Source organism: Microcebus murinus, chromosome 17, assembly GCF_040939455.1.
Source record: "Microcebus murinus isolate Inina chromosome 17, M.murinus_Inina_mat1.0, whole genome shotgun sequence".
Taxonomy (NCBI): domain Eukaryota; kingdom Metazoa; phylum Chordata; class Mammalia; order Primates; family Cheirogaleidae; genus Microcebus; species Microcebus murinus.
In genome coordinates this window covers 59,014,865-59,034,005 of record NC_134120.1, presented here as the reverse complement: position 1 = coordinate 59,034,005, position 19,141 = coordinate 59,014,865, and the positions used below count along the sequence as shown (strand labels likewise).

The 19,141-nt window shown below is 55.3% G+C and overlaps 1 protein-coding gene across 3 annotated transcripts in view; it reads left to right on the top strand.

The window, feature by feature from the left end:
• The window catches only part of ADAMTS2 (ADAM metallopeptidase with thrombospondin type 1 motif 2), a 216,363-nt gene that overhangs the window by 143,488 nt on the left and 53,734 nt on the right, over positions 1 to 19,141 (top strand). For 2 of the 3 annotated variants that reach the window (XM_075993718.1, XM_012789958.3), the window contains exon 5: positions 5,695 to 5,778. The exons of the other annotated variant lie outside the window; for it this stretch is intronic. In XM_075993718.1, the coding sequence (XP_075849833.1) occupies positions 5,695 to 5,778 (84 nt within the window). The remainder of the gene's footprint in view (positions 1 to 5,694; positions 5,779 to 19,141) is intronic. 3 annotated transcript variants of the gene reach the window in all.

Genomic DNA, 19,141 nt, shown 5'->3' with positions numbered 1-19,141 from the left:
GGGCGCCACTGGCCAATGCTGGGTCACACATTTGGCCCATTTGCTCGTGTTCCATATTCCCCAAAGCAGTTCACTCATTGAGTCAACAGCTCTTACTGAGCACCTCCTGTGGGCTAGATAGAGGCTGCTGGGAGCAGCTGTGCTGGGGAGGAACTGCAAGTGCAAAGGCCCTGCAGTGCCGACAGGTCCCCGTGCAAGGAGCAGCCAGACCAGAGGCTGGAGAGTGGGAATTCCAGGCACAAGCCAACGCACAGGCCACAGGAGAGGGCTGGCCGCGCTGTTGGGAGTGCGGATTCTGTGCGGGAAGTAGCCGAAGTGGAGCCCAGAGAAGCCAGCTGGGGCCTGCGTGGAGGGGCCTGCATGCCAGGCTGAGGGCTGGGCCTGCTTTGGATGGTACTGGAGAGCCATTGAGGGTTTCAGACAGAGGACAGAGGAGGCCGGATCTGCCCTGCCTGGAGACCACAGTGAGGGATGCGAGCTATTGTGGGGGCGGGGCAATGGCAGGAAGCACCTGGGAGCGCCTACTCCTGCCCGTCTGGGGGGTGAGTCGGGTGGGCTGGGAGGAGGGGCGCGAGGGGCGGTGGGGCCACCCCTGCCTTCTGCTGCCCTTCCCGCTGTCTGTCCGCTCTCTGCTCACAGAAACGCTGAGCTGCGTCCCCACCAAGGGTGCGCGTGTTTCGCTGGGAGTTCGCTAGTCACTGCCTGGGTCCCCGTGCCCAGGCGGCCCTCGCCTCCTGGCCAGGGCTGGCAGGGCAGCGTCCTGTGGGGCAGGAGCAGCCAGCCTGGGCAGTGGCGCTGTCACGGCCCCTCCAGAAGCAGGGAGGCCCTGAGTTGGGGGCAGGACATGTAGGGAGCCACCCCGCCCTGCACCCCACCACTCTGCCCGGCAGTGTCAAGGCACAGTGGCTGGGAGGTCAGAGGGCAGTGGGGCTGGGCTTTTCGGTTTGGACTCTGCTACCCACACTCAGGAGCAAGAAGACCACCTAGACTGGCTGGTGGTCTCAGGCCACGACGCCCTGTGGGGGTCCTGCCCCTGGGAGGGGCTGCCAAGGCCTGACCTGGGGGGGGGTGAGGCGAGGTCTCCTGGGCAGGGTTCTAGGCCTGGCGGGCACCTGGCCACGGTCAAGAGGTGTGGGGCTCTGCAGCAAGATGGGGCACAGCCCGCGCGGCTGTGTCTCCCAGAGAGGAGAGACGCCTGGAAAGCTGCGTGGCCCGCCCCAGGGGGAACGCACACCGCGTTGCAGGCTGCCATGGTGGGCAGGCGAAGAGCCATCACAGACAGGCCTTGGCTGCTGGCTGGACAGTGGCCCGGCCTCTTCCTCCCTGGCTGTCTGCGGGGAGTACCCCAAAGGGGCCCCCTCTTGCTCCTCAGCAGCCCGGGGGTCCCAGAGGTCTCTGAATCACCTGAGACTCCCAGAGGCCAGGGTTGTTGAGGGTGCTCAGCCCAGTAGGCAGCAGCTGGCTGCTGGGGACAGCCCCAAGGTGGGCCTCCCCAGCCCAGGGCTTGTGCCCAGCAGCCTGACACCTGGGACCCCAGCAGGACATGGCCTGGAAGTAGCCCTGACCACCCCCACCTCAGGGAGCTGGTGCCCAGTGGTGGCATTTCCAGAGTGGCTGGTCACCTCCTGTCCCAAATTAGGAAGCAAGGCCAGATCTGCCCAGTGTCCACGAAGGGTACAAGACCCGCTGCTCAAGATGAGTGCAGCGGCCTTGGCGCCCGGAGTGGGGCCGGGAGAGCAGGGGGATGCTGTGCCTGAGGGAAAGGCCGGGTCAGGGCCCAGGAGGGCCAGCCCTGCACCTTCTCCCTTCCCTGGGCACAGCAGGCCCGGCCCTCCCAGAGCCGCAGCTGCCCCCCTGCTCTGGCAGGGCTCACGGCCTTGCCCTGGCTGAGCTTCCTGCCCTCCTGGGGGACTGGGACCCGGGCTAAGACCATCGCCTAGGGTCACAGTGCCCTCAAAGCCCACCCAGACCAGCCTCCACTTAGCTTCCTAGAGGCTCTGAGAGGTGTGGTCCAAGCACAGGCTTCAGAGTGGCCTCATCCCAGAGATGCTCTGAGAGGTGATCCCGCTGACTGCCTCCCCCAACCACGTGTGGAGCACAGGCTGCCTGTATTTGCCAGCAGACTGACAGGGCCAGGCAGGCCCCTGTGTCCCAGGGAAGCTACGGTGACCCCTCCCCCATTCCAGTCAGCATCATTCCACACGTCTGTCCTTCCTCTTTACTTGTCCCGAATCTGAGCCTCACTGCTTCACAGTCTACTTCCCATAAGGGAGCCAGGGTCGTCATTGCAAATGCCCTCTGTATCACCCACTGCTCTCGGGGTAGGTTTGGAGCCTTCCTGACCTAAGTGGTCCCCCCACCTCCTCTTGTGGACTTGCCTCTCCCCACCCCATCCCTTCTGGGGTTGGCCTTGTTGCCTCTGACCCCAGTACATTTGCATATGCTGCTTCCTCTGCCAAGAGCACCATCCCTTGCTGGTGAGAATTTGTTCTCATTTCTCAGCTCTCACGACCTTGGGGGCCCCCAGGCCACTTGGGCAGAGTACCCACTTGTGTGCCCTCTACTTCCCTGCCTTTCCCTGCAGGCCCCATCCTCGGCCCGTGAACGTGGAGCTGGTCTTGTTGCTCTGGGTGTCCCTCTGTGCCTCCCAACAGGATGGCAACTGTCCGATGGTTCGGACACACACCGGGCACCAACGCAGGCAGCTCTGCGCTGGGTGTGCGGGCTCGGGCGTGGAGGAGAGGCCCGGCCACTCTGGGCCTGGGGGGTGGCGGGCTCCTCAAGGGGCTTGGGCGGCTCAGTCTGAGAAGTCCTCCGAGGGACCTGCGCTGGGCTGGGTCAGCGTGTGCACACCAGGCCTCGAGCATGGGGAAAAGTGCAGCTCCCTTTAGTTCTCGCGTCTGATGCGGCCCTCGTCCCAGGCACCGATCCCAGGATAGAAGCGCAAGTGTAATAAGTCTCTTCCTATTTAGAAGCTGTTGTCCTTGCCCACTCGGGCTGGGATGACACAGGACCACAGGCTGGGGAGCTTGAACAGCCTGAATTTATTTCTCGCATTTCTGGAGACTGGGAGTCCCAAGGTCAGGTGCCAGCCGACTCAGCCCCCGTGAGCGCCCTCCTCCTGGTTGGCAGATGGCCACCTTCTCACGGTGTCTCCGCATGGCAGAGAGAGGAGGCCAGCTCTCTGTGTCCCTTCCTGTGAGGACACTAGTCCCATAATGAGGGCCTCACTCTCGTGGACTCCTCTACCCCTAAGTATCTCCCGAAAGCCCTGTCCCCAGGCTGAGGACCAGCTGCAGTCATAGGGCCTTGTCCTCTCTGTGGTGGCCGTGCAAGTGGCCTGCCCTCCTCTCCTGCAGGCTAGCCCCCAGCCACCCTGGCCACATATCCCCAAGGTGCAGGGAGCCCATACCTGATGCACCGCCTGCTCTTGCTGTAGCCTGCTGTGCTGTACCTGGGCTCTCTGAAGCCACCCATCTGGGATGAACCTGCCCCTCCCAGGTCCCAGGCAGCAGGCTAGGGCTCAACCTCCCTTTGCTTTTCCTTCCCTCCCAAGGTCAGGGCTGTTTTGTGCCCTCCCTGGCCCCCCCACCCCCACTTGGGGTGAGAACTGGGGGTTCGTGTGGGGGGTGGAGAGAAGCTTGGCTGGTCGCCCCAGCCTGTCTCCCCTGCCCCGACTCCTCCCTCAGTCAGGGTCTTCATTTCTACACTGCAGTGGAACTCCTGACCAGGCTTTGCTCGGGATGGATGAAGCAATACTTTGGAGAAGGAAAGAGTCTTTTCTCTCGTAAGAAAAAACTGGCTTTTAAGGCTATTGTCTCAGCATGGACTGAAAAGCCTAGTCTAACCCTCAAAACTGGGCTAGGGCACTGTGGTTTAGGGGCATGCAGCCTAGGACCCCGTGGGGAGCTGCAGGGTGCGATGGCTTTGCGGCGATGGAGTATCCTGCTCAGCGTCCCACCGATGTCATTCCGTTGCTCGCGTGTGGAGATGGTGTCCTCACAACAGCTTCACGAGACGGGGGCCATTGTCCTTACTTTACACAGAAGTTGGCAGAGCCTCCTAGGGGGCCTGGTGCCCTCCCAGGAGCTCTACTTCGTCCGCACGGGCCTGCGGGACGGCCAAGGCCCCAGGTTCACCCTCCGCAGGCTCAGGCCAAGCCCGCAGCAGGACTAACGGGGACTGTCCACGCTGCTGTGGGTGCAGTCAGTCGCCCCTCCTTACGGGAAGGCCAGGTGGGGGAACCTAAGTGCAACCAGAGGCAGATTTGCAGGGCAGGAGTGCCTGGGCTGGGTGGCGATGCCAGCGGGGCCAAGTGTGCCTACAAGCTCTGCCCTCTGATGGCGGTGTCTTCTGCACAGCAGCGGTGGCAGCAGTCCCCAGGCTCCTCGCCCGGCCTGTCCCACATGCCTGTCCATCTCATCCATCACGATTCGATTTCCCTTGTCAACTGTCAGTTTTCCTGAAGTGTCTTCCTACTGTTTACAGGGAGCAACTACTATTGCTCAGATGTGGACTCTAAAGACTGGAGGGTGGGGAGCCCAGGCGCTGGCCCAACGTGGCCCCTGGAAGCGCAGTGTGGCTGGACCTGACTTTGCAGAGGGTGGTCGGCAGTCGGAGTGCGGGGAGGGGTGTGTGGCCGCTGCGCGCCTCTCCTCTCAGCGACCGTGGGTACAGGGGACCACCTTTCAGCGGCATTTCCCGAGCACCTGCCATGTGCTGCCCCGCCCTGAGTGCTGGGCATGCGGGCAGGGAAACGCAGGCCTGGTGCCACTGGGGGTTTGGGGGACACTGAGGGCTTGGAAGCAGCAGCCAGTGTTTGCTAAGGAGCAGATCAGACCTGGGAGGCCCTTCTGGAAGGACGTGCCTGCTGAGCTGGCCTCAAGGAGGAATGGGGTTTGGTCACCCAGTGAAGGAGGAGATGCGAGGAGCCATTCCAGGGGGACCCCGTCAGTGGGGAGGAGCCGTTAGCCCTGCCTGTGTTGCGGATGGCCACGCGGGCTACGCGGAAGGGCATGTGTGCTCATCCCCATTTCTGTGCCATGGACCCACCCTTTTGACAGCAAGTGAAGCCCAGGGTGCCTGTTCAGAATGTTTGTAAACGGAAAAACTAAAACACATGTAAGAATCAAATAATGATGACACGCAGAGGAAGGCAATCACATGAGCACAGCTGTCACAACAGAGCTGGGAGGCACTTTTGTCATGTAGTTATATCTGCTCTTTATTAGCATATTAAAAACTTAGACCTGCTGGTGGGTCTATAAGGGCCCCATTTCCAAGTAGTGATGCACATGGGGACCCTCTGCCACCACAAGCACCCGGGGCTGCCCGTGCCGCTGGGGTTTGCTGCCCGTGTTCGTCCTGAAGGAAAGGCCACGTTTTAGTTAGTGGGGACAGTTGGCATGGGGCCTGTTTTCCTGTCCTCGTTTAGGCTTCTGGTGAAGAACCCCAGGCTGGAGTCTGGCGGGTGGCTGGGGGCGGCAGAGGTGTGGGGACAGTGTGGAGGGAAATGGAGAGGACCAAGCAGTGGGTCAGAGTCAGCGGCGTGGCTGGGTGCGCAGTGCAGGGAGAGGCAGGGCAGGGTGGGGGCCAGAGCTCTGGCCTGGGTGCTGGCGGGCGGAGGTTCCTACTGCAAAGCCAGAGCTTGCCCGGAGCTGTGGCGCCTGCTGATGCCTCCCGCTTGCTTTGCAGGTCAATGAGATCTATCACGACGAGTCCTTGGGGGCCCACATCAATGTGGTCCTGGTGCGCATCATCCTGCTGAGCTACGGAAAGGTCAGTGAGTGCCGTGCGCCCGGCCGGGCCTGCCAGACACGCCAGAGCCCACGTGGCAGGAATGGGACCTCCGCCAAGGCCACGCTGCCCCTCCCAGCCGCCCTATGGCTCCTATAGGAAACGAGAAATGCGGGAGCTGCCCCTAGATCCCCTCTCCCTTTCACCTTTACCCCTTGATTTAAAATGTAGGTTTTAGGCATGCTGTGCCACGGGAGGCCACGAGCGAGCTCCAGAGTCGGTGAGGAGGCAGAGGGAGTGGGGAATGTGGGCGGGAGGAGCCTTTGTGCAGGGAGGACTAGGGCAGGAAAGGTCAACCGGCCAGTTTGAGTAATTTCTGTGGGCTCTGGGGCCTGGGGCCGCCCCGAGCTGTCTGTTGCACGGCCCTGGGGTGGTTAAAGCAGGTGGACAGTAGCCCAGAATCTAGAGTCCCATAAGGGAAGTGGCTGAGGGTGTGGCGCTGGGCTTGCTGGCTGGTACTGGAAAGTGTGCAAGTGCTGACTGTCATTAGGAGTTGGCTAGCACCAGCAGGGTGGTCCCTCCAGGCTCGGCAGGGCCCCAGATGTCCAAGGATGGGGACTATATGGTTAATACACCTCTTCCTTCCATGCCTGCCCACATCTTAAATCCGTGCCCTCCTGTCCTCAGGCCTCAGAGCTTCTGCCCCAGCTGGGGCCTCTCACCCTCCCTGCCTCCTCTTGCTGTCAAACTTGGAACCCTCTTTCTGAGCATCGTGCATGGGTATGTGTGCGGGCCGCTGGGTAGAGACATCCGGGGACAATGACTTGGGATAGAAAAAGGGGTGCTGTATAGAGAGAAATTGTGAGGAAGGAGGAGCCCCATGGTTCGGCCAGTGTAGACTTCTCAAGTACCTGAACCAGGCATGTTGGAAGCACTTTGTGTGGATTAACACACTGAATCCACAGGGAAGACGGGGATATGTGCTATGTAGGTGCCCACCCCACAGATGAGAACATAAGGCTCGATGTGATTCAGTGGTGTGCCCGGGCAAGTGGCCAGGCCTTCTGGTTCCTGCGGAGTCAGGCTTCTCACCCAGGAGTCCGAATGCTCGAGTCTGTGTTCTGACTACACTCACTGTGTAGAAAATCAAATTATGGCAAGATCAAACACAGCAGATGTGCTAATTACATAAAAAGTTAAACTCCTCTGTTCAAAGACAGAGAATCTCAGTCTCGAAAATAAAATCAAACCACACACAACTTATAAGGCACTCAGTGTAAAAATGACAATGAAGTGCTGACATGGCAGAATGAATCCCAGGAAAAGTAGACCTTGAGCGCATTCTCCTTACACCTGCCAAGCATGTCGCTCTAAAGTGAGGCAGCCATAGGGGGGACACCAGTTGTGGACCTTTATGAACCCCAAGAAGATAAAATATTCCAAAGCAAATCATTAGAACAAAGAAGAAATTGGCAAAAACCTAACCATGGGAGTCTTTAATATCCTTTTCAAAGCTTTTAACAGATGAGATATTAAAAGGAATAGAAATTTAGAATAATACAAGTAAAGTTAAATTAGTAGTTATGTTATTTTTCCTTGTGCTACAGAAAAACAAAAAAAATATGTACCTTCTTTTTGAGGAATCATAGAATTACAAAAATATTTTGGGTGATAAAGAAAATTTCAGTGAATTTTATACAATAAAAGCTATTTAGGCTATGTTCTCTGACTAAGTGCCCTGGAACTGTGGGCAGGAGTGGGGGTAGAATTTATAAACCTAAAAAAATCCAATCCATTTGAAAAATTTTTTTTAAAGTACAAGGAAAGAGAATATTAGAACTGCAGTTGCAGACTGGAAAATTAATAAAAACAAGAACACTACATATCAAATCTTATGGGATATGGCTAAAGCTGTATTCAGAGGCATATTCACAAATGTTTTCCAAAATCACACATAAAAGAATGAAAACAAGTTAACCCTGCATTCGAAGCAATATGCTAGCACTAATTTTAATAGCAACAGAACCAAAGAAACTAAGGAGAGCAAAAATAAGGAAATAATTTAGAAAAAGCAGAAATTAATAAATTAGAGAACAGAAACAATAGAATCAATCAAGAAGAGAGCTTTGGGAAAAGCAAACCTCTGGGATATTTAATCTAGAAAAAAAGATAAGAGGCTCACACTAAAAGTCTAGAAAGGATATTGTAACCTACACTGAGATGCAGAGGTGAAAGAACTCAGGGCCATCCTAGCTGGGATGCCCCGTGGTGGTGGGTGGAGGAGGGAGGTGCAGGCCCTTCACAGGCGGATGCAGGTAGAAGAGCTGGGAGAGGCCCCTGAGCCTCTGTCCCCAGTTTGTGGTGGTGGCCTTTGGACCACACAGACACAGGGGCTGGCAGTCTGGTTCCAGTGCTTCATACCCAGGCAGGGATCTTTGGACTGTCCCATGCGACTCTCCCTCACCTCCAGTGAAGTGTCCCCTCAGCATATTCCTCTCCTCCCCTCTCTCCAGTCCTCTCTCTGGTCCTCTCCCTCCCCAGGCCAGGTCCATCTGTTCCTGGCCAGGATCCTTTGGTGTCTTAGGAAGTTCAGACCTTTGGCCTGAGAGATGGGCACAGTCACATCCCCTTTTGGAAGTTTCCAAAAGTGGGAAACTTCTAGTCCTGGAGGTAGAAAGGGGAGAAAAGCCCATCAGAGTGACAAGTCTGGGTGCCGGATGGCAGCTGGCCTTTCCCCCAGTGGCTCCCATATTGATTAAAAAGAAAAATTCGAAAATTGTGTAGGGTTAGTTTCTCACCAGGGCTGGCACAGCTTTGGGTCGTATTTGGCCTAAAAAGTGGCTTTCCCCTTCCCAGTCTTAACACTTAATGAAACAAAGCCTCCTTTATTAGCTGCTCCTTGGCGTGCTCTATGCTAAATTGTCCCTACCTTGAGCCACTTCTTTTGCTTTTTCTCTTTTTCCTTAACTGCCACAGGTAGGTAGGACCATGTGACCACAGTCAGAGCATTTGCAGAAGAGAGTCAAACCCTGAAGGTGACAATTTGAGGATCTCTGTGTCAGGGATCTGGAAATCCTGGGGAAATTGAGGATTTCCTGGGGAAACGTGAATATTTCAAAGCTGACTCCAAAATACGTAGAATACAGCATAAGCCCCATAATCATGGAAGGAACTCAAGTTCTTCACCTTTTCCAAAGTTATCCTAAAGTTACCTTTGAATACAGTCACATAATCTACTTTTGCCAGTGAATTCTTAATCGTTTAAAAGGAATTATTAAGCAAAGATAATATAATACTCTATATTGTATAGAGTATATGACTCATATGTTCTGAAATCTACCCAATTCATTTTTTTGTAGTCAATGTGACCCTTAAACCCAAAGCTGCCAAAGGTTGCATGTCCAAGACAAAGCACAGAATGTCTCCCTTCTAAAAATAGAGGTAAAAACCCTAAGACATTGGGAGTTTGATTGAATAATGCGTAAAGAGAAACTTCCACCATGATCAAATAGGGCTTATCCTAGGGATGTGGAAATTGTTTGATATCAAGAAATCTCTTCATAAAATTCATCACATCAGTTTCCAAATGACAAAACTCATCATCTGACAAACCCTTTTGAAGGGCTGTGTGTGCTGGGAACACTCCCGGACACGCCTGTGCTCAGGCCCGCTTCCGGAAGGCGGCGCGGCCGGGAGGTGGGAGCGGGCGGCTCGGGCGCAGGGAGCTGCAGCGGCCGGCGGCTTTGCTTGCGAGGCCAGGGAAAGTGGCCGGGGAAGCGGTGCTTAGTGAGGACTAAGGGGTGTTCCAGTGAAGGGGAAAGCACCAGCCCAGGGGGCCCCAAGTGCACAGGCTGGGAGGGAGAGAGGGCAGACGGGGCTGCAGGGAAGAGCGCAAGGGTGGGGACAGCACGCCTGCTGCCACAGAGCCAGAAGGCGCAGATCCCAAGGAGCAGAGCCCCGCACCTCCTGCTGCGGAGTTTCAACAGAGCACGATGTGATGTGCACATCTAAGATGACCCCTGGCCTCCTTGTGTGGAAGTGGCAGGGGGAGCAGTGGCTCAGGAGGGTGCAAACGCCACCCAAGAGAGGATGATGGAGGCTGGACTGGGCCCGTGGCTCCAGGGATGGAGAAAGGAGGACAGAAGAGGCCAAATTGCGATGCGGGTGAAGGCAGAGGAGCACTCAGCCAGGTAGCTGGCGACGCTGGCCTCTGAGATGGGACAGGAGGAGAAGCGGTGGTGGGGAGAAGCTGAAGAGTTCAGTTGAGACATGCTGAGCTTGAGGTGTCTGGTGCCATCCAGCTGGGGTGGCTAGGAAGAGGCGGATGCGGGTCCGGAGCCCTGCAGGGAACTCTGGACACCGGCGGCAGGAGCTTGCTGACTGCGGGCGCCGGGAAGGAGGCTGGAGCTGGGCGAGGGGCGACTGGCTCCATAGCCCCGTGCAGGCTATCTCCTTGTTTTAAAAAATATAAGAAAACCAGAAACAGATGGTAACATAACAACCAAAATTTTATTTAAAAGTGGAAAAAGGAACACATTTCCCTAAAAACGTTCCGCACAGCTAATTCTTGGGATGGGAATAGATGTTTACGTGAGAAAACAGAGGGGCTCTGATCAAGTACGTCTGGGAGATGCAGAGGGAGACAGGCATTCCTGCTGCACAGCTGCCAGAGATGCTGCTGTGGAAATGGGGGCTCTTGGGGGTGGGCCAGGACACAGCCCCTCAACCCCGTTTCTCAGAGGAACCCGCTTCCCCCCGTCATTGCATCGTGCAGAGCTGGCTTCGGGAAGTGCCCATGCGGGCAGCCACAGTGAAGTCAGAAACAAAGACAAGACACGTGGACTTGTCACCGTGATTCTGGATATTCTAGTAAGTTTCATGTGACATGAAACTAATATTGGGAAAGAACAAATTATAATTGTTCTTTATTAATTATATATCTGGAAAACCCAAAAGAGTCCATTGTAAAACCTGTAGAGTTAATAAAGGAGTTTAGCGACATGGCCAAATATAAGACAACTATAGAAAAAAATCAATAACTTCTCTGTGAACCAACAATGCCTTGGTAGCAGGGATAATAGGCAGGGGAAAATACCCTTTATGATAGTAACCAAAAATACAGAATACCCAGAATAGTCCTAATAAGACAGACACAGAACTTACAGGAAGAAAACTGCACATGGCCGATGATAGGAAGAAAGTAGAGAGACACACACTGTTCCTTATGGGCAGACCAGATACACTTATAATAGAAATGCTGATTTTTCCCAGATTAATAAGTGAAAACATGATGGAATGATTTTAGGGTCCATCTAGAAACATCATCAAGAACAGCTGGGAAAGCCTTGAAAGCCAAGCAAATAGAAAGAGTGTAACTCAAACATCTTAGAAAGTGAAAATAATTAAAATCATGTTGGATTTGCATAAGGATTAATGGACAGATCAGTTGAATAAAATGGAAACCTGGAAATACCGCTCTAATAGGTAACCTAACATGATAAATACAAAGAGAATTGGCCATTGTGTTATAAATAAATATATGATGCATCTGAACTTAATAAATAGCAAATTAAATTATCATGTGATAAATATAAGCCAATATAACATTCATTTATTTAAACCACACAAATCAAAAATAAAATATTGGTTGTCAAGGGCTTTCTGAGCATAAAATCCAATAGACGGAATTGTAAAGGGAAAGGTAGATATATATGAATACTTAAAATATAAAACTTCTGTCAACAAAACACAAAGGCAAACAGGAAAGCCATTTCCAATATGACAAAGATATCCTAATATCTGAAGACCTCCTCTAATTCATGGGAAAAACAAAGTTGGCAATAGAAGGAAACAGCAGAAGAAAAAATACTGTATGTAAAAATATCTAACTTTACTATAATTAAAGAAACATAATATACCATTTATAAAAGACCAACTCTGTTAAGATTAAGAAGAGGGGTTTTTGCTGGTCTGGGTGCATGAAGCAGGCACACTCTTCTGGTATGAGTATAAATGTGTACACATTTCTCCAAGGAAATGTAATAATATTTATCACTGCCCTTTAAAAGGTTCTTGATGTTTTCTCTGACTCTGTCCCAAAGCAGTTGTCACAGCTGTGGACCACGTTTTAGGAATAAGTGAACTATCATGGCCTCATTTCTAAATGCAAACAACAGGAAACAACCCATATTATCCAGTAATAGGGTCCAGTTAAATAAAGGTAAATCTGTGTGGTAATGTATTAGGCTTGGTGTTTTCAAAGCATATTTGATGGCATTGGGAAATGGTTACAGCATGGAGTTTAGTTTGTTGTTTGAAAAGCAGGATATAATTTTACAGTATGTTCTCAATTTTTTGTACAAATATATATACAGAAAAGACTGGAAGAAATACATCAAATGTTAACATTTTATCTCTGGGCAGTAAGCTAATGAATTATTATTTTCTTTATACTTTACTGAATTTTCTTAATTTATTATGATGAGCAGGTTTCTTTTATAAGCAAAACAGGGCATTTTTATTTTGTGAAAAACTAGTTTACATTTTAAAAAATCACTTAAAAATGATATTGTTGAACTAACGCCAGCACTGTAGCATGCCGCAGGGCTCTGCCACACTCAGCATCTTGTTCCGGATTTGAGGAAGGCAGACGTGAATTCATGCTTTCCCTTTGCACCTCACCTCTGTGGTGGGCTGGGCACAGTTGAGGACTGCGAGTCCTGGACGCAGGGCAAGGAGGGGCCCCCACCGACCCGGGCCATCCGGTGACGAGGAGAGAGGCCGGCCGGGAGCAGCTGCAGGCCCAGGGTGCCGAGCCGGTGCCTCAACACTGAAGACCTGGGCACTTCGAGCCCCCTTTCTAATCCGTTATAGACCAATACTTCTGTAAAATACATTGAAAATGAATTATTAGAAAAGGCAAAGTGACAAAGACCAACCGTGATGTACAAAAATTCCTGGTTGTTTGCTAATTCCATAGACATAAATTCACCTCCTCCAGTTGCTATAAAGTTCCCGATTCTCGTACTGATCTCCTTGTGACAGTGACACTTTGTGTCCACGGGCCACAGATGCCCCTTCGCATAGCACTGGGGAGTAGACGGGGACAAGGCCTGTCTTCAGGTCTCTGAGGGTGTGGTGGGCGCGGGAGGAGATGTATCCTGGGAGCCCTAAGGCTTCCGGCCAGCCCAGAGCCGCTGGTCTCCCAAGCAGCTGCTCTGACTGCACCGCTTGATCCTAGGGACACGTGTGGGCCAGGAGTGTGGCAGGAGCTCCCTGTCGGGTCAGCAGAGCAGTAAGGATGACGTCAGAGTGGTGGGCACCACCAAGGAACACAGCGTGGTGGCAGGGTGGGGGGACTTCCCAGCCGAGACCTTGGGGGCAGGAGGCACAGTGTCCGTGGCTAGGGGAATGGAGTCTGCTTGTTTACAGAAAAGCAACGCCAGGCGTCCAGATGGGGTTCTGGGGGCAGAGTTTGGCTCACAGTGAGGGTGAATTCTGATGAGCTGCTTTTCAAGGGACCATAGGTTTCCTGTCCAAGAATGAAGCTATGGAAGAATTTGAGCATGGCAAAGCCAGGAGGGCCCTGAGCTGTGCCCCAAGGTCAGGGTGTGAGGCCGCGACCCAGAGCTGAGCAGGAAGTGGCCCAGGTATTCAGACCCTGTCACTCATTCCTGACTGGGACAGAATTAGACCAGTTCCCCCACCCAGGCTCCACCAGGCTCCAGCGGGGATAAAATTGGTAGCACTTGTGTGAGTGACATGTTGTTTGTCTTCCAGCTTATGAGAAGCCTCTGAGTTATCTCAAGTTTTTCCTAAAACGACATTTTTCTCCATTTCCTAAAAAATAAAAACATAAAACAGATTATCTTATTTTATACAATATGCCATCAGCCAGGGAGCAGAGCGCCGGCAGCACTCGGGGTTGCGTAGCAACTGGCTTTTCAATTGATTTTTTGAGAAGGTACCAAAGCTACTCAACTGTTCTCATGTTAAATATTTCCTAGGATGCTGAAAATCAAAGCACATGGAAATCAGAGACTTGGGGACCAGCAGAGAAGGACATAGAGTGTCTTGCTGTGAAAGACCAGGCCAAGACAAAGTGGTTGGAATGCTGGTTGGAATTTTCCAGCAGTGGGGGTGAAAGGTCTGAGAAATTCTGACCGAGTATCGCAGTGGAAGGGAGTAGAAGAGAGGTGCTCAGGGTGAGCTCAGGGTGAGGGCTCAGCCTGTGCACCTGCCAGCCCCTCAGGGCGTTGGCCTCAGAGCAGCGGCACAGTGTCTGTGCAGGAAGGTGGGGAGCCAGGGTCTGGGAGGACACATGGAGGGCCCTGAGACGGGTACTGGGGGCCAAGTGTACCCCACTCCTCACCCCAGGGACAGGTCCTAGCCTCTCAAGCGTCTGGGTGCCTGATGGTGGTCCCAGGCATGATGGCCAGCTCTGGTCATCTTTGTCCCACCTCCTGACACTGGCCTGCCTGGGTCCAGAGAATGACAGAGGAGGCATTAGGGCTGGGCACTACCCTTGGGAGGTGTCTTAGTACACGCAGGCTGCTCCAACAAAAATACCTTAGACTGGTAATTATAACCAGTGGGAACCGACTCCTCACAGCTCTGGAGGCTGAGGAGTCTAAGAGCAAGACGCCAGCAGATTCGGTGTCTGGTGAGGGCCCATTCCTCAGACGGCGCCTTCTCTCTGAGTCCTCACGTGACAGAAGGGTGAATAGGCTTCCGCAGGCCTCGTTTATAATGGCGCTGATCCAGTTCATGGGGGCTCCACCCTCATGACCTAATCGCCTCCCAAGGCCCCCATTTCCTGGTACTATTGCATTGGAAAGTAGCTGTCAACATACGAATTCAGAACACAGCAGGCGCCTACTTCCCTGGGTCCCCACAGCCTGGCCATGCGCAGGCCTTGGGAGGTCACTGAGAGTCCTGTTCTGGTAGCTTCCCAGGGTTCTGGGAGGGTGGCTGGAATCAAAATGCTTCAATGATAGAGGCAAGTCCAGCGAGAAATGAAGGCGTGCCTTCCTGCCCTCTTGCTGTGGTTCCCAGAGGCCTGTCGGGAAGAGATCTGGGCAGGTGCCCCGCCGGGCCCACAAGAGCCCCACCCTCAGGGAGCCACGCTGCATTCAGCCCCGGGGAACATGGTAGAGCGTGTGTTCCCAGAGCAGGGGCTGTGGGGCCTTATTCTGGTTGTTCATTCCGGCTTTGTTAATATTTGTGGGACCTTTCACAAGTAATTTAATGTCATGGGACCTTAGATTCCCCAGTAAGAGGGGACCTGCAAAATCCCAGCAGTGACATTCGTGCAAGTTGCTGTTTGTGGAGCCTTTCTGGGGACAGGCACTGCCTGAAGCCCTGCACATGACATCACCCCTCACCTCACCACGGCCCTGTGGGGCCACTGTTACAGCCGCCTTGACAGCGAGGGCGCTGGCCCCGGGGCGAGCCGCCGCCTCTGGCAGGGCGGGGAGCACAAGCTTCACATTCCAGGCCCCTTGCCTCCCCAAGGGCGTCCCTCATACACCTGCTCCCAAACAAGGGTGATTTTGCCCCTCCCCGACCCAGGGGACATCTGGCAATGTCTGGAGAGACTTTGGTTGTCGCAGCCATGGGAGGGGTGACACTGGCTTCTGGCAGGTAGAGCCAGGCATCCCCACACGCAGGGCAGCCTCCCCCAACGACAGAATCATTTGGCCCCAAATGTCAGCAGTGCTGAGCTGGAGAAACACGTCCTGCCCTCCTGAGCCACCGCATGTCCTGTTTATGCCGTCCCATTGCGTGCCTGTCTGGGAGGGCCGCTCTGAGCAGGAGCCCCCTCTGGGCCGCTGAGAAGGCTGGGCTGCAGCCAGATCCCCTGGGGGCACGAGCCTGCCCTTGCAGGTGGGCCAGCTGGCCCAGGGCTGGCGTCATGCTCCATCTTTATCACCATCGCAGCAGAGACAAGGACAAGGAGCATTTGGGGTCTCTGACTCCACGCCCGGCCTGCACTGGCATGGACAGGCCCCTCCCCCCAGCTCCACGCTAGGCGCTGCCATTGTGCCCATTTTGCAGATGGGGAGCCCAGGACAGTGAGGTAACTTGTCCCAGAACACACAGCAGACGAGAGGTTTGGGTCAGGCTCCAGCTCTCAGCCCACCAGCTGGCCAGATGAGCCCTACCTGCCAGTCGCTGCTGGCCAGCTGAGCCTGGGACCAGGCCTCGGCCCGTGGGGTCCCCTGGCAGAGCCTGCAGTGGGGAGACCGGCCCTAGGGAGGCTGCCGACCCCTTTGCTCCCAGTCTCCCTGACCGAGATGTGGAGAGCGCGAATAATTCCACTCATCCCAGAGCAAACAGAACTTTTGCTCCGGTCTTAACTGAGCCACTTGCTGGGACCCCAGGCGGCTGTGTCAGGCCGGTCCCTGCCATGCTTGTGGCAGCAGCGCCCCCTGGCGGCCGCCGCTCTCGGGCCCGCCAGGCTTGGCCGCGCCGCTTGGGTTGCCCGAGTGCGGCTGCTCAGCGACGCTGGGAGAGTGGCAGCACGTGCATCTCAGGTCCTCAGCAGGGTTTACGTGACACGGCGGCGTGCTTCGGAAAGCCTGGCCCCGTGGGGCCGCCGTGTGCTAACTGTCGCATTCCCACGGGTCAGCGCTTCCCCCTCGCCACACCAGGGCCTTGTCCCCACCCCAGCCCGGCCCCCTCAAATGCGTGTGTCATTCGGTCACGCCACCTTTCTCTCTGCGACAGTGGCGAGGGCCCCTGCGTTGGCAGCTGAGACTGGGTTTGCTCAGGAAGCCTGTGTGGCGTGAGTGGCGTGTGTGGCATGAGTGACGTGTGTGGCATGAGTGGCATGGGTGACGTGAGTGGCATGGGTGGCATGTGTGGCATGAGTGACGTGTGTGGCATGAGTGGCGTGTGTGGCATGAGTGGCATGAGTGTCGTGAGTGGCGTGTGTGGCATGTGTGGCATGAGTGGCGTTTGTGGCATGAGTGTCGTGAGTGGCATGAGTGGCGTGTGTGGCGTGAGTGGCATGGGTGGTGTGAGTGGCGTGAGTGGCGTGTGTGGCGTGAGTGGCGTGTGTGGCATGAGTGGCATGGGTGGCCTGAGTGGCATGGGTGACGTGAGTGGCGTGAGTGGAATGAGTGGCGTGAGTGGCATGAGTTGCGTGAGTGGCGTGAGTGGCATGAGTGGCTTGTGTGGCGTGAGTGGCGTGAGTGGCATGAGTGGCGTGTGTGGCATGAGTGGCATGAGTGGCGTGAGTGGAATGATTGGCGTGTGTGGCGTGAGTGCATGAGTGGCGTGAGTGGCGTGTGTGGCGTGTGTGGCATGAGTGGCTTGAGTGGAATGAGTGGCGTGTGTGGCGTGAGTGGCGTGAGTGGAATGAGTGGCGTGTGTGGCGTGAGTGGCATGAGTGGCGTGAGTGGCGTGTGTGGCGTGAGTGGCGTGAGTGGAATGAGTGGCGTGAGTGGCGTGAGTGGAATGAGTGGCGTGTGTGGCGTGAATGGCGTGAGTGGCATGAGTGGCGTGTGTGGCATGAGTGGCGTGTGTGGCGTGAGTGGAATGAGTGGCGTGTGTGGCATGAGTGGCGTGTGTGGCGTGAGTGGAATGAGTGGCGTGTGTGGCATGAGTGGCGTTTGTGGCATGAGTGTCGTGAGTGGCATGAGTGGCGTGTGTGGCATGAGTGGCATGAGTGGCTTGAGTGGCGTGTGTGGCATGTGTGGCATGAGTGGCGTGTGTGGCATGAGTGGCATGTGTGGCATGAGTGGCGTGTGTGGCATGAGTGGCTTGAGTGGCGTGTGTGGCATTAGTGGCGTGAGTGGCATGAGTGGCATGTGTGGCATGAGTGGCGTGAGTGGCATGAGTGGCGTGTGTGGCATGTGTGGCATGATTGGCGTGTGTGGCATGAGTGGCGTGAGTGGCATGAGTGTCGTGATTGGCATGAGTGGCGTGTGTGGCATGTGTGGCATGAGTGGCATGAGTGTTGTGAGTGGCATGAGTGGCGTGAGTGGCATGAGTGTCGTGTGTGGCATGAGTGGCATGAGTGTTGTGAGTGGCATGAGTGGCATGAGTGGCATGGGTGGCGTGTGTGGCATGGGTGGCGTGTGTAGCGTGTGTGGCGTGGGTGGCGTGTGTGGCGTGAGTGGCATGAGTGGCATGTGTGGCATGAGTGGCATGTGTGGCATGCAGCTGCTGCTGAAGGCCAGGGCCCAGCAGCCGCCTCACCCTCCAGGAGATTCTGACTCGGCAGACTCAGAGGCCAGGGAGAGTGACAGGCACATGGACACGAGGCTCCCCATGTGGCCCTGTGAATGCTTCAAGCAAATGGGACTGAGGCCGGCGGCTCAGAGCCAGGGCCCAGGAGGCCAGGACAGAGTGGGGGGCTTGGCACTCGACACAGCCCACCCAGGGCCCATAGGGCTCCAACAGCTCTTGGCTGTTCCTGCAGAGCCCAGTGGGGTCACCCAGGCCCCTGAGGGCTGGGCCTGACATTCTGGGACTGGCAGTGTTCCCTCATCCTTGCCCCAGCCCAGACTCCTGCCAGCCCTGGGGAAAATTCAGCAAAGTGACTCTCGTGACCCAAGTGAAGGGTCACCAAGCCCTCACTTCTATGAGGACCTTGGATCTGCCCTCTGGACCCTGCAGTTGGATCACTGGCCCCTTTGTGCAAGTCCCCAGACCCCTTCCCGCCCAAGCTGGGAGAGCCAGATGGGCTGAGCTAGGAGTGAATGCTGGCCTTCTGGGGCCAGGCCCCGGTGCTGCACTGGGACAACCTCAAGGCCTAGGGCCATGCCTGCCTTCTGCATGTGGGCAGCTCTGTGAACCAGCTTAGCAAGGAGGGTCTCAACGTGGAAATAGGTCGGCGTTCACAGGGGCCAAGGAGGATTCCTGCACACAGCAGGGCGTGGGCAGGAAGGGTGGCTGGGCAGCCTGGTCCCTGGCCCCAAGACACTCAGGCAGTGGAGCCGGATTGGGAGCCTGTGTCCGCACTGGTAGATTTCGTGTCCACATAGGGCTCTTGAGGGGCAGGGCCCACGCTGAAGGACAACTGTCCTCTTAGGGCCCCACTGGAGGGCCTGGTGAGCCTCTTGGGAACCTGTCTGTTCCTGTGCTCCGAGCCAAGGCCGATCAGTGGGTGAGGGAGGTCAGCCCCACAGGGCTCCTTCTGTGTCCTGAAGCGAGTGGCCCCAGGACTCTGTCACAGCCCGGACAGCAGTCTTCTTGGGCTGGCCTCTAGAGGTCCCATGTGGAGGCCGGAACTTCTAAGAGCAGTTCCTACTATGGAGAGCCTGGCCCCAGGGCTCAGAGGTCTCATTCACTCAGGAAGTGGACCCTGAGCTGCCCCCCAGCCCCAGGGTCTGGATGTGCCCGTGCACCGCTGAGCAGCCCTGTCCGCTGCTCCGGAGGGCTGGTCCCCAGAGCTCCC